The 15534-nt window shown below is 31.6% G+C and overlaps 1 protein-coding gene across 3 annotated transcripts in view; it reads left to right on the top strand.

Annotated features, from left to right (window-relative positions):
* The window catches only part of LOC136985074 (uncharacterized), a 42934-nt gene extending 28140 nt beyond the window's left edge, over positions 1-14794 (top strand). For all 3 annotated transcript variants that reach the window (XM_067282277.1, XM_067282276.1, XM_067282275.1), the window contains exons 3-6: positions 1798-2001; positions 5074-5294; positions 9651-9726; positions 14238-14794. In XM_067282277.1, the coding sequence (XP_067138378.1) occupies positions 1798-2001; positions 5074-5294; positions 9651-9726; positions 14238-14363 (627 nt within the window). In that variant the 3' untranslated portion in view covers positions 14364-14794. The remainder of the gene's footprint in view (positions 1-1797; positions 2002-5073; positions 5295-9650; positions 9727-14237) is intronic.
* Positions 14795-15534: the final 740 nt, after the last annotated feature.

Genomic DNA, 15534 nt, shown 5'->3' with positions numbered 1-15534 from the left:
CACTTTCCAGATGTGGAGATTACAAAAAAATAAATATACTACATATTGTAAATTTAGCATTCTAAGTCAAATTACTCACATGAAAAAATATTATTTCATATAATATGTTAAAATACAGGTACTCCTCACTTTACAACCTATCTGCTTAACGACCACTCACACTTACAACCAATCGAGTTTCGATCTGCAATTCGGGGAATACTCTTTCTCAGCTTGAGTGTCAGTCAGTGGCAGATGGTGACATGTGCACTAAGTGTACTATAATAGTCTTATAGTACTATAATCGGCTAATAGCATACTAGAATAGTCTTTTTATGAATAAATTTGAAGTTTGTTGCATAATTTGTATAATTTTACAACGATTCTATATTCCCGACGCAAGCTCCTCGCTTATCGACCAGTTCGTTTAGCGATGTAGTCATCGGAACGGAACTCAATCATAAGGTGAGGTGTACCTGTATATCCATTATTAAATATGCTACACAAATACTAATAAAGTTTATTTACCAATTATGATAAAAATAACACACGATATTTCACTTAAGTGTTATTTTTATATATTCTAGTGTATTATGATAATTATATATACCCTTCAAATATACAATTCTGAATTTCTTCTGTAAAGGAGCAAAAGCAGAACTTCTTACCAACCACTCTATAGATTTTTGATGGCCTCTCCAAAGAGGCCATCAAAAATAGGATATTATTTTAAAAAATAATATCCTATTTAATAAGGATATTATTTTTAAAAAATCAATGTAAATGGTTTGTGTATGATTTCACACTTGTGGAATACCTGTAGATATGATGCTAATTGTTTACATAGATCCCATGAAGCACAGATTGATGTATTTAATCTTAACATGTTGAATGACAAAAAAAATTTGGAATCATATCTAATCAAAGTAATAGATAGATTAAAATAATCTAAAATCATAGTAATACAGGATGATTCAAAAGGTCTTAGACAAACTTTAAAGGTAGGTCAAGAATACAAAAACAATTTTTACCTAGGACCATATAAGCACAAACATCACCTGGAGTTGCTAGAAGTACATAAAGAATCATGCAGAAAGGAATACATGTAAAATGTACAATATATGTATTAGACATAGTCTGTTACAAGTTCAAAGGAGGTGTTTAACGTTTTCTCTACCAACAGCAATACATGCCTCTCAGTGTATGCACATAGATTGGCAAATGTGTTCAAAAATGCCATCCCTCTTGTGAACACCTGCAGCTGCTACAATGATTCTCCCAGCAAGGTCAGCATCTGAGGCTGGAGGGTCTCATAGACAAGGCCTTTCAGGTAACCTCAACAGAAGAAATCAATGGCAGACAAATCAGATGATTGTGGTGGCCAAACAACAGGTCCATCTTAGTCAATCCATTATGAAGGAAAGGTGCTGTGGAGATACTCCATACATCCAGGCTGAAATGAGTGGGCATCCCATCATGCTGAAACCACATGCATCAACTCACAGATACAGGAACATCATGCAGTACTTCTTTCAGGAATGTCCTGTAACTTCACCCATCTAGGCTTGTTGGAAGAAAGTATGAGCTAAGAAAAACAGTCTCCAATAATGCCTGCTTAAACATTTATGGTGAACTGTTGTTGCATGGATGAGGGCATATAGCTTGGGGGTTTGCATCCTAGATAAAAATGGTTTGTTTTTGTATTCCTGAGCTATCTTTACAGTCTATCTAACAGTTTTTGAATCACCCCATATATTGAACTTTATATGAAACTGATTTACATTTTGATTTATTAAGCATTAAAATTTTACATTATAGTTTGAAACCAACTTGAATAAACTATATACAAAGATTCAAAAGAATAAAGAACTAAATGATGAACTGAATGAAATATGTCCTATTTGTCTTGGTGTTAAGGATGAAAGTTTCTATTGTCTTTCATGCTGTGAACATGCCTTCTGCAAACCATGTTTGCTTGTGCAAATTCAGTATGGAAATCTGCCATTAGTTTGTCAAAATAAAGTAAGTGGAAGTTTATTTAGTTTGTAATTATTTATTGTTAAAAATGTTGAATATGTAAACTTCTTCACTCATGTTTGAAATACTTAATTACTGACAACATTACGAATTAGATGTTCTTGGCATAAATAAGAGCATTGATAAGGTGTGCAGGGTATCTAAGAACATCCAATAGAACCCTTACAATCAGAAAATGGGTCCTTTTTACTTATAATAAGGTCCTTGCCAGCATCTACAAGAGAATATCCCACTTTACGAGTAACAGGATCGCTTACAGGAGATCTTCTACTGTTTTTTCTAGTATTAGAAATGATAAGGACCAATTGGAGAGAAATTTCATCCGAGGAATCTATAATATCCCTGTACACAATCATAGAGTAAACTGTCCATGTGAATATATTGGAGCTACTGCTCGTGGTTTAAAAATGAGGATCAAGTAGCACAAATACACAATTCAGAAGAATCTTTCCACTACCGCATTAGCTTCTTTTGCTGTTGATAATGATGTGCAAGTTAAATTTGAGTACACCTGATTACTACAACGCATTTATGACCCAGCCAACTTTAAATATCTTGAAAGACTAGAAATATTTAAAGCATTTAAAAGAGGGATGGTGATTAATTTTAAGGAAATGGACTCACTAGCAACTGCATGGAGCAACTGCTTTGACTTACAATAGGTCTTGAATTAAGTTTGGATTTTATATTTTGTATAAACTGGATTTAAAAAAAATTTTTATCCAGTTTAAAGAACCTTGTTAAATGCAACATTGGGAATGCACATATTTTCACAACCTTCAAAACTTTTTAAGTTTTTGTTCTTTTTAAAACATGCATTCCATTAGTTCTAAACCTGATGATGACCATTAAAAATGGAGAAAAACATTTGTTTTTTGTTTAATTATATCTAATTTGTGATGGTTGTCAGTAATTACGTATCTCATTTTTGAGAACTTTTATAAATAATTTACAACAAAAGTCCTGAAACAAGTGAGTTTTTTTTTAGTCTTGATAACTTCGTTTCCATATTTCAAAAAGTACACAACAATTATTACACTATGTGTTTCTGTTCACTAAAGTGATCAACCTGATACAAAGTGACCTTAAAGTTTTATTTTCTTGTCGAACTTATTATAAGGGTCAGCAGATAATTTACATTTTAAATTAGACTTACTCCAAAATTAAAATTTTCATAATAGTTTTTTTAATTTTAAAAAAGTCAATAATGAAGTTTTTAAAACATATCATATTAAAAAGATAAGTAAAATACAAATACAAAGTTCTTCCACTAGATAGATAAAATATAATTCTTGTGAAAATTTGAAAAATACTTTTAACTGCAACAGATTATAAAAAATCTGAAATATCTTTTCTTGAAAACAAATTTAATTTAATTTTTAATTAGCAGATGTTTTAATTAAATTAAACATATCAGTCTATAAATCTAGTAAATTCATCTTTAAATTTTTCCTTTATTTAAGGAAATACTAGATTAAACAATACACCTTTAATACTGGATAAGGTTGGAGAAATATTGTTTTCAACTCAATTAACAGGCCATTCTCAGATATAAACAGATAAAAATGAAAAAAAATCAGTGTTGAAAAGAAAGATAAGATTGCACACTAAGAAGGGATTCTTTGAAATTCCTCCCCACAGGGGAGAGGGACAGGAATAAGGCTTAACACTTCCATTGTTGATGGAAGTGTTACATTGTGATAGCCGACAGCGAATGAAATGCAATGATTGACAAACACACTTGGTTAATTTACAAAAAGAAAAACCATATCTTTATTCGCTTAGCTACAAGGTTCGTTTATACAAGATCTCAACATGTAAGCGGTGGTATTACAAAGTCCAGAATATGTAATATAAAACGATTAACAGTACTAAGGGTCCTAAACTAACTTAAAACTACTTACATACTATGAGAATAGAAGAAGGAGAGAATATAGATAGAGAAAAGGATGAAGGTGGAAATACCCGGAATTTTTGCTATGATGGCTTCGTGATGCTGAGCAGGGTTACTGATGCCTCTTATCCTCTGTTTCGGTAGATATTTCTCGTTCACTTGGACGATAATCCACTCAAAATCTGTCCAGTAAGATTGTCAGTTTGTCAGGACGTCCTTTATCTACTATAACACTAGGTCTTCTCCGTCTCGACCTCACTCGTCGAGCTTCGATCTCTAACCTCTCTCATTCCAACACACAACCAGTGCTCCCCAACCTTTCTCGTCGAGAGCTTAGATTCCTCTTTCTCCAACTTACTACCTGTGCTCCACGACCTTCCTTGTCGAGAGCCAAGACCGTTCTGTCTTTCTTTCTTCCTTTTCTCCCCTCTCTCATTTTTTTAATTAATTTTGTTTTTTTAACAAAGTTGTTTTTCATCGGAGGCATCACTCCCCTTCAGGTCGTAAAATAATTAGATCGTAAAATGATTAAGAAGGAAGTCTTTGTCAACAGGAAAGGGAGAGAAACAAAGAAAATCTTAAATCTAACTTAGATTTATACATTTAAAAAATACAAAATATACATTCATATGGCCAACGGCCACAACATAACAATGGAATTGTCAACAATAAAAGTGTTACATAACAATGGAATTGTTAAGAGAAAGCTACGAGCAAGTCGCAGATGCAGTTTTTTTCTGTTTTTGTGGGAAATCGAACATATTTTTAGACCCATCTAAAAATTCTCTAATTAGTCTGGAAACAGAGGATCCCAATTCTTGCATTCTGTGAAAACGGGTAAGGTTGACTATAATGTAATAATCTTAATATTCACTACTGTTAATTTTGCCCGAGCAATGCCGGGCCCACCCACTAGTATATATATAATTTACTTACAATAAATAAATTAATAAAAATTTAAGAATGATGTATTTCATTTTCAATAAGAAATTAACTTTCAACATATTTCTGTATATTTTGTACATACATAATTATGATAATGTTTTCTTATTAATTATTCCAACATTGAATATAAAAACACCTAAAAGTGTAATTAGATGTTTATGCAAAGCAACAACAATTCTATTTTAAAAGAGACATTTTTGAATAATTCTATGTTTTAGGATTGTAGAAAGCTGTTTATTTGGGATGATGTGAAGGCCATTATAGGAAAAAAGAAAATAATGCTTCAAGATCTTCAAATAAAAGCATTCATAAAACATGTAGAAGAAAATTTTACCACATATGTTTGCTGTCCAACAATTGGTTGCTTTTATGTACACAAAAAATATCAAGGAGTTGGTATATTCCATTGTCCCGGCTGTGAAAATGATTTCTGCACAAGGTAAACAATCAAATTTCGAAATACAGGTATTCCTTGATTAATACAGTTAATTAATCTCTTGATGCTACTGCATGTATCACAATTGCATTAATCAAATACAGTATCTATGTTAAGTAAAGACATTTAGTAAAGCCACATTAAAACTTCTGCCACGTATGTAAAGGGATTGTTGCAATTAATTTTGTGCATTAATTAAATCCTGCATTAAGTAAAACCACATTAAGCAAGGGATACCTGTAAATTAAATTTCAAGAAATTTTATCTAAATTTAAGTTATAAAATTCAATAAATTTATATTTAGTTTATTATTTTTAAAAACTTTAAATGACTTAAAAAATCATCATATTATTATTCCAGTATTTGAGATTTATTTTTACTTATATGTGTATGTGTGTGTGTCTATTTATCTAATATAATTAATGCAAAAATAACTCCAAGTTCACTGATTGATTTGACTCATTGGTGCAAGTGGAAACAGACTTACTAAGAAAAACAAAATAGCAATTGAAAGAGATATGGTAGTGTGGCTGTCCACCATATTTTTTTTTGCTCTATATAATTGTATATAGTATAAGAGCTCATTTTCCCTTTCCTAAAATTCTTCTCACTTCTACGTTATGCTTTTCCTGTCACAAGGCACTGTCCTTACTTTTGGCGGGTCCTGATTGGCAACAAGAAGAAAAGAGTGAATAATGGGTCCTGCACGAAGGAACCCATGGGAGAGAGAGTGAGAGAGTTAGTCAAGGTTTTGGTTGCCAAATAGTTTGGATGTCAGATCATGACTGAGGAGCGATCTTGACTAGGGTCTACGAGTATTAGTAGGAGCAACTGCCCAAACAGGACTGTAACAAGAAGTTACGAATTAGTAAAATACTGGAACCAGCAAGAAAGGTCAGACTTTCTCCAAGTGCGAAGTGTACCTAACTTAGGACCATGTGTAAGGGAACACATACAGTATTGTAATCCAGCTACTAAATTAATAAGGTGGATAAACAAATGAAAGAACCTTTATCCAATTGTGAGGAGCCTTCCCGTAATGTCAATTCCAACACAGATATCATATAATTGTCGATGACAACAGATTGGATGAATCTAACTGACCACCTTGAAACAAAGCATAGCACTGATGGTTGCCTAATAATTTACGTCTAAAATACCGGTACCTTTCCATTCTGATTCCTATTCTTATCATTCTTCCCTTCTCAATCTTAGATATAATTAGTTATAGTTTAGTTTTTAAGTACATCTGTGATTTACCAATTTTTGTCAGAAGAGACTCACAATAAGAAGTGGAGAGTGTTGTCACTGTCTTGTACTTTTCTCCTTGTTGTGCATATTTTATTTACCCTTTACAATAGATTGGAGAGAGAGAGGTGGATCTCTTTCAACTACTATTTTGTTTTATTAAATGCATCACATGACATGAAGACAAATGACGTGTACTAAATGCTTGTTTCAGTGTTTAGGGGAGCAACATATGCTCCAGTATGAACTGTTGGAAAAAGGTTTCCTTTTGAGGATATAACAAAAAAAAGAATAGCATTTTTTTTAGGAGCCATATTTGGGAGAAAAGTTAGTTGGATTTGGTGTTTTTGTGACACAAGGGCCTAGGTAGGTCAAAGAGTGCCAGGTCTAGCCAGTTATGTTGCCAGGTCTTTTAGGTCTTAATATGTCATACTTGTTCTTTTGTATGTTCTAGAGTTCTGTATATAAGTTTATTGCCTTCAGATATGCCATTGTAGATTGAAAAAAAGGAAAAAACTAAATGGTGAATGAAAAAGGGAACCTATTTGTTACCTATTTTGTTACTGTAACTTTTAGGACTATTGTATAAGTAGATGATAGAATAAGCAATAAGTAAATGGTATTTTTGGTAAATATTTTCTAAGATTTTTACTTCAAATTTACTTTTTTTTTCTTTTTTTTCAAAACAAGCCCCAAAAATTTCAATTTCCATTTCTCATTAAATCCCCCCAAAAATTATTTTTTTCGAGAGTCCCTGCTGGAGCAAACAGTTCAAATATCTTTGCTTCTATGATTTCTGATAATCAAAAACTTGCATGCATGCCATTTTCCCCTTAAATCATGTCCAGGACTGATGAGAAGGGAGTGATGGAGTAAAATTCCTTGGGTACATCATCCCACAATTTTTTTACACGCTAATTACTACTAAAGCACTATTGTAATATAAAATGCTTAAAAAATAACTATTGTCGTTATTTTGTATTAGAGTAATATATCCACACAAAAAAAAACTCAGAATAAATTTTCAAATAATTCATTTACTTGGAGGTCGTAAATTTTTCCCCATGGCAATATCTCTTGAATCCCCTGATCATATCACATGTTCAACATTCACGAGGATTATCAGGTCACACATGGATAACAAAACAGAAGAGTCCCAACAAAGCTATAATCTTGAAAAAGTAAAATATTTTTTGCATTAGAAAGCATAAAAGTTTAATTCTAACAAATAGTTTGTTTTAAATACTAAATGTTCATTTTTAATGATGCAAATTAATAGCAATTTGCTCCTTATTATTTTAGATTATAATGCTTACTTCGTCTTATTACTATTGGTTATTTTTGAAGCTATATAACTTAAATAACTATAAATAATTTATAAATCCATTATTATTTACAATAATAAATTACTAATAAATTACAAAAAGCATAGAGAATAATACAAAATGCTGAAGTTCACCAAAGATGTTCAAAGGCAGAACCCATGTGTAAACCTCTATATATATATATATATATGCCCCACACCAAATATTCTATAATGTTCATATTTAATTAGAGAGAAAGATCAAAATATTGACTTTATTAGTTATTTGATAGTTTCTTTGCACCTCAATAGAAAATTTCACCTCCATGAATCATAGCATGCACTTCAAAGTTGCCACATGGAAGAGTTTAAATCCTTCTCATATGGATAGAAGCTCTCTGAATGCTCAATGGACGAATTGCATAATTAAAAATACTTAAGTGAAGAAAAATTTACTAGTAATCCATCATCGATGTGTTGTCTGGTTCTAGTGTAATATATATTTGAAATAAACACTATCTGGAACCTGTAACTGGTGCATAACGCGTATAAACAGTATATACGCATTACGCACCGGTTACAGGTTCCAGATAGTGTAGATTTCACCCCGGTGCTAAGGTTGGAATAGTTTCTGCATTATTTGAAATAATAAAGCTATTTCTCAAAAATCTCTTACCATCAATAATTTTTGAATTTCAAAAGCAACAAATAAATAAATATGGCCATTATATTTAAACTAAAATATTTAATTTAGGTAAATTGTTAAATTTGTATAGTAATCATACTCAGTGAATATAACACAATAACGACTTCTTCTAGTAACACTGTAGTGCGTAACACAGAGACACAGTCTAAAAACCTTTTACAGTGTTGTCTCAACCTGAAGAAGGCCTTGGTGGAGGCCGAAAACGTTCGTTGGTTCTCTATTGTATACAACACTGTGAAAGGTTTTTAGACTGTGTCTCTGTGTTACTCAGTGAATATTTTTGCTTGTTTAATTATCTAAAATACAGATGTTTAAAAACAGAAGTTTTCTGTCATAATTTTAATCAAAAATTTCACTGGATATTGCTTCACCTGAAATCATGTCATTTATGCCACAAATAGTTTTCCATCCAGGATTCAATTTGGCATATTTTTAATTTCTCCTTCAAAATGGCTCCTACATTTCCAAGTAGACTATTGATATTGTTAATTACCAAGTTGATTGCATTAATTGATTTGAGATGAAGTTTTACTTCCAATTTAGTAATTGTATCTTTAAGAAAATACAAATTGGCTTTAACATAGGCAAATTCTTCTTGATGCTGTTACTTACAAGACACTTCAGAGCTTATGAATATTGTCGGCATAGATCAGCATAGTAGATGACAGCAAATTCTTAAAGAAAGGTAAAGATTATGCACTGAGCATTACAACAATGCAATAGTTAAAGTAGTTACAGTCTAGGATATTCCTGAAAGCAAGAAAATGCACTTTAATAAGCAGAATATTGAAAATATGCTTTTACATTTGAAATATGTATTTACAGAGTATAACTCCCAAATTTTGGGTCCTCTGGATTTTCATTGTTATATTTATTTTAAGGAACGTTAACCAAAACTCAAATATGTATTTGCATAAAAACTCAAACCCTAGAAATGACTGATTATGCTGACAAAAGTTTTCTAAATAAATCTATATTCCACTCAAATACATTTTTAATTTATCCACATAATTTATAATTTCATTTATTACCAATTTAATAACTATTAAATGTCAAAATAATTTAACTATATTTAAATATTGCAATAATTTATTAATTTCAGATGTCTTAGTATTTATCATTATGGAATGAGTTGTGAAATGTTTTGGAGTATTAGTGGAAATAAAGAAGCAATAAAGGTTTGTACAAAGATGATAATAAACAAACTAATTTATATTTTTAATTAATTTAAAGTTATACTTAATTATTAAATGCATAAATAAATGATAAAATAAATAACATAAATAAAAATAGATACATAAATATATATAATAAAGGAATAAGTAAACAAGGCAAATAAAGGTGAGTACCCCAAAGATGAAGGGAGAAGTCTATTCCAATTATCCCATATCCAACTCATAGCAGGTCTTCTAGGCTACTAAAAGTGCATTAAGACCCTTATAGTTGATGGAACAACCCTGTTGCACATATATGTAAATGTATAGAGCCTTCATGTAATGTATATGATGTCTATTTCTAATACTTTTAATGATTTTAGCATAGTGTCAGCATACATTGACAGAGTCAGAAAGAGCATAGATAGCGAGGGTTGTGACTGGGTTGGACTTCTAAAATGTTATACTATATTCCTTGTCTTGCATTGAAAGATCTTTAGATGGCCCCAATGAACAGAAGGTCATGTGTGAATTTTTCATCCTTGAGAGGAATAGCATATACCCCAGAATATTGTTGCTGGTTTGAATTTTTATCATTATGCAGAATCTTGTACATTAGATTGTAGGATTCCTATTGTATAGAATCCTTTGGCTGGAGGCTTTACTGATTTCCCTGAAGATGAAGTAGAGGGGCTTTGCATATTCAAGCACTGTGTAGGCAGTCCTTGAAGAGTTGTTCATGTGATTCTTCACTTCCAACCAGAACTTATCTATTGTGGCTAAATGCCATTATTGTACTGTATAGTTATATTTTATTTTATATTAGAATATATATTTTCCTTCCTTCTTCCTAGTACTATTATCTTTCCTTCCTGGTATTTTCTCCCGACCGGTACTTAACGGCGCAACAGCAGGTGGTCTCTTGAGGACAATGGGACGGCATGCAGCCCTCAGGTTAGAACGGGGACGAAGTGGTCATTCTTTGGCTAGAACTGGTGAAGGAAAGAGGCATCAAGGGTAAATCTCCACCACATTTTTGGGACCACGTGGAGACAACAAAGAGCTGAAGGAAAGGAGGAAAATTAGGACCGAAAAGAAAAAAGGAGGTTCAAGTGTATTTTTTCGTCCCCGTCTGTCAAGGAATTTATGTTCTAGTGGTGAAATTAACATTGTTTGTGATAGAGAAGAGATCCACTAAACATCGTATATATCGCACTGAAATAATGCCGTAATATTTGGGTACCCCTTTCTTTTTCATTCTATCTTCTACTTTATTCTTCTACATTTTTTCCATTATTCTAAATTAGTTATAATTAGTTATAAGTTTAGTTATAAGATATATATACATATACTTGTCGGGGAGAGATTATTTTTGTTTTGCTGGCATCCTACCAAAGTTCCTGTATCTTGTCACGCGAATTAAAGATTGTTTTTGAAAATCCCAGTTTCTTTGTATTCGGTATTCGCATAACTCACACTATAAGGGCCTGGATGATATTGGTTTAAAGCCAAGACATTGAGAGAATGATCTGATGTAATTAAATTCTTGCATCCTGTCATGGACATCTTGACAATGAATACAGGCCCTTCTAATTAGAGCCCTGAATGTTGCCAGTTTATAGTACATAGGAAGCCCAGGGAATAAAGAGCAGATTATAGATAGGCTTTCTAGGTACATTTTTCAGAGTGATACAATTAACACCAGATAAAAACATCTGAGTAGTGACTTCATAGTCACTCCAGGTTCCAGGCCAACTTGTTCCAGGTACAAGGTAAGGCCATACGTGATTTTACAAATAAATTCTTGGATTTCAGGACATTGTCTCCAAATAATTAAAGTGTGTTAAATACTCTTCCTCTTCCTATCTATGACTATAACATTACACAGCCCTTGGTTTTTGTTAGAAAGCTCTAAGACTTGGTATTTTTGAGGAAGAGTACATCATAGTCCTCAATTTTGAGGCATTATATCCTTCTACAGGGTTTATAGGGTTAGAATCCTGTTTCTCTAAGGTCTTAATCAATCAATCAATCAATGAGGAAGTCTCTAAGGTGGTAACCTTAGAGACTTCCTCATTGATAAAATTGAATACTCTTCTAGCTACTTCCATAGATCATTTGGCTCATTCTTAACCCATTTGGCCATATATCCTTCCCTCTTTGTATTTGATGGCATCACCTACATCCAGAACAGAGGTGTCCCTATGGATAACTTCCTTTTCAGAGACGCTTTGTGAGTTGGTCAAGATCTGTAGAATCATCAATTTTGTCTATGTGTGCCTCTATCATCCATTTATATGCAAAATATATCAATGATATATTGATTATTTAGAGAAGATGTCCTGACATCTGTGAATTTATTTATGACATCAATCCAACTCATATGATCTTGAATGAGAGTTACTGTGGAGAACACTTAGATGTTTTTATCTCTTTTTGAAGTGTGCAATTAAGACCAATATAACACAATAATAAAAACCAATACTTTTCCAGCAAAATGTTTAATTACTGGACAAAGATTTTCAGCTCCATTTACAAGCCTACTTCAGGTCTACACAAGAACTTTCTATTGTTCTAAACTTGGAATGTTATTTTGTTCAATGATGTTTTAGGAGTTTAAAATAGAGAACGTCCAAGCTTTAAATGCTGACATAAGCTCAAAGCTTCAGAATTATAACACAGAAAATAAATACATTTAAATCAGGATGAAAGAATCCTAAGGATAAACATGTGGGTATGGCATCAGACACTGAGACATGTCACCTTTACAATTGAACTCATTTATAACAAATTTCCTTCTTCTCAATAACTGGAATGAATTACAAAGCACAACCAACAAAACCTTTAACATCATGCTCAGAATAAACGTTTTCAAAAATTTTAAACATATTTTTAAATAATTAAAATAATTTAAAAATTTTTGAAAACTTGTGTTCTGAGCATTCCAATTTTGAATGTAATGTTGACCTGATGCAGATCTTGTTTAAGATTGAAAACATTCACCAAGTTTTACATTAAATTTCGTTACTGGATATTAAAGGTTTTGTTGATTGAACTCATTTATTTAGGAAAAATAGAGGCTTACAAAATTTTCTTAAAAAGTTTTGCAACAATAAGTGTTAAAATCCAAAATAGGGATGAGATGTGTCGTCAATGAAATTCCTTTGGTGATCTGTCAATCAATGGGGCATTATTGCCAGATTCTGGAGATGGGACAGATGGTAGTCAATCGGTGAAATGGAGGCAGAGGTGGCAGCAAACTGGAAACAGAGACTTCAGCAGGAATCAAAGCACAAAAGAAAAAGGACAAAGTTAGTACCTTGAATTGGGGAGAAGAAGATCCTGGAATAACTTGGAAAAGAGGACATTTTGATAGAAAAACCCCTCTTAGTGAAGGAAACTTTTTGATAGAAAAGCTTATTCATGTCCTTGAAACATGGGCTTTTATTATTTTCTGTTCCTGACCATCTATTCCAATTGGTTGATTTTCCTCATTCTCACTCTCTAAATGGTTGCTCACCAATTACTAGATGTAACTAGATCTCAACATAGATCATGGAAGAGATCATATTTGACGTTTAATCCAATTTTAACTGGAGATGGTCAATCTCAGGACTTCAATGTGACATGAATGTAAACTATGTATCATACAAAATGTTATATATTTTTTTTAATACTACCTTTTTAAACAAATTTTAATGAATAGCTCAGATCTGGAGCCTCATAACAGCAAAGCAGAAGAATTAATGAGAAGTCCACTATTTTCACTGTTATTAATAGATTCAGAATTAATATAAGATGAATTTTTTCTTTCTCCTCCTTAATGGAAGTTTTGAGCATTCTTCAATTTCCATCTCTAAATATTATCTATAACATTAACATTATATTTGAAGATTTTTTAAAAGAAATATAACACTTTTGTAAATTTTAATATAATAATTTTTACATATTAATTTATGTTTAAAGACCAACCACTGCCGAATTATCGGGCTAGCAAATGGCTATAGTAATATTAATAAATTAAGATAATTTGGTACTAGAGTTAGGCGTTAGGTGCCATCTCTTGCTAAATTTAATAATTAGAATTTTAATTAAATAATTTAAATAAATTTAGGCCTAACTGGAAGAAAAGAATCGGCCCGAAGCGGGACTAGAACCCCGCAACTTCTGCTATTCGTGCAGACACGTTACCGGTTACGCTACCCGGACCTTCGGTCCGATCTCCCCTTCCAGTTGATATAAGATTACCGTACAACCATCGATGGTCATTACAATGCCGGCTGGGGACACATTAATTGCCCACGTCCTCCCGAAGACATTCAATTTAATTTATGTTATAAAATGATTAAAATATGATTGTATAATAAAATTTTTGTTATTTAATCAAATTATTAAATGTAATATTATTACAGGTATTTGGCTAATTATAATCAGGCATTTAATTTAACTTTGATTGAATAGCACATTCAGGCTTGATTGTTTATATAAAAATTGTATTGTACAAAATAAAATTTAAATATTAATGTATTTTTTAGGTCTGGATCCAAAATAACCCAAAGAAAAGAAAGTGTTGTACAGAATGCAATGCTTGTTTAGAAAATACTGGTGGAAATACATTAATTGGTTGCTGGAAATGTGGACATTTTAGTTTTTGGAATTAACTTGATTATTTTCTAAATAAGGAAATATTATGAAGCTACAACTACTACAAAATTTTAAACAATTTTAAAAAATCTTTGTTGTTTGCAAAATTCAAAAAGTTTATTATTAAATATGTTTATGAAAACTTTTTATAGATTCCTATTACATCAGTATATTATTAAAAGAATCAATTAGTTATATACATTATTTTATACAGGGGGATTCAAGACAGTTGTATGAAACATCACCGACAAATTCTCCATCATAAAATGCAATGAAAACGTATAATCAAGCGGGATTGTAATACCATACATTTTTGAGATGTTAGTCACAAAGATCCCATCCATCTAATACCAGGATATGTCTTGACAAAGATATCTTAAAAAAGAGAGAAAAATACACAAGTGTATACATTTGTTTCATGCATACACTTGTACTTTTCTCTCTCTATTTCTTAGCGTACGCATTAAATATTATAGATGCCTGCGATACCATATGTGAATCACCTTTTGAGCAGTTAAAGAATCATTGTGAATACAGATACAGGCATGAGTAACAATGTAAAGAGGACACTTCAATTATTTCCTGTATGGAAAAAGTTACATTTAATGTGTACATTGTAAGGAATATAGTTATGTTTCATGCATACACTTGTACCTTTACTCTCTTTGTTAAGGTATGTTGGTATGAAACTGATAGGACTTTTTTCAGGCTAATATCTCAAAAATGCATGTTATTACAACTCCTGTTAATCATACATTTCTGTCACACTTTATGGTGGGGAATTCATTGGTGAAGTTTCATACAATAGTCTTGAATCATCCTTTATAATTGAATTTTGAAAATGAGTTTTTGTCTGTTTTATGTAATTTTGAGTATTTAATATAATTCATAAATTTTAAAACACTTGCTAAACTATACAAATTTTAAATAATTGTAAAAATTTTTAAGATTTGTATAATAGGTTTTTAATATTGTCAATCTAAAAGTCTTGAATCATGAAATCCTTTGCAAGCATTATTGAAAAGAAGTATAATATAGATTTTAAATAGTTTAAAGTAATTTGTTGAATTGTCTTTAGTAATAATACACATTTAAGACTAGTTTTCACTTAAAACGGCTTATTGATATGGAAACCATAGTATCATTATGATTGCTATGACCTGTCCATATGATGAATGTTGGGAAGAC

The sequence above is a fragment of the Centruroides vittatus genome, unplaced genomic scaffold (assembly GCF_030686945.1).
Source record: "Centruroides vittatus isolate TY-2023 unplaced genomic scaffold, ASM3068694v2 contig_950, whole genome shotgun sequence".
Lineage (NCBI taxonomy): Eukaryota > Metazoa > Arthropoda > Arachnida > Scorpiones > Buthidae > Centruroides > Centruroides vittatus.
Note: the sequence above shows the minus strand (reverse complement) of the source record. Positions and strands in the feature narration are given on the sequence as shown.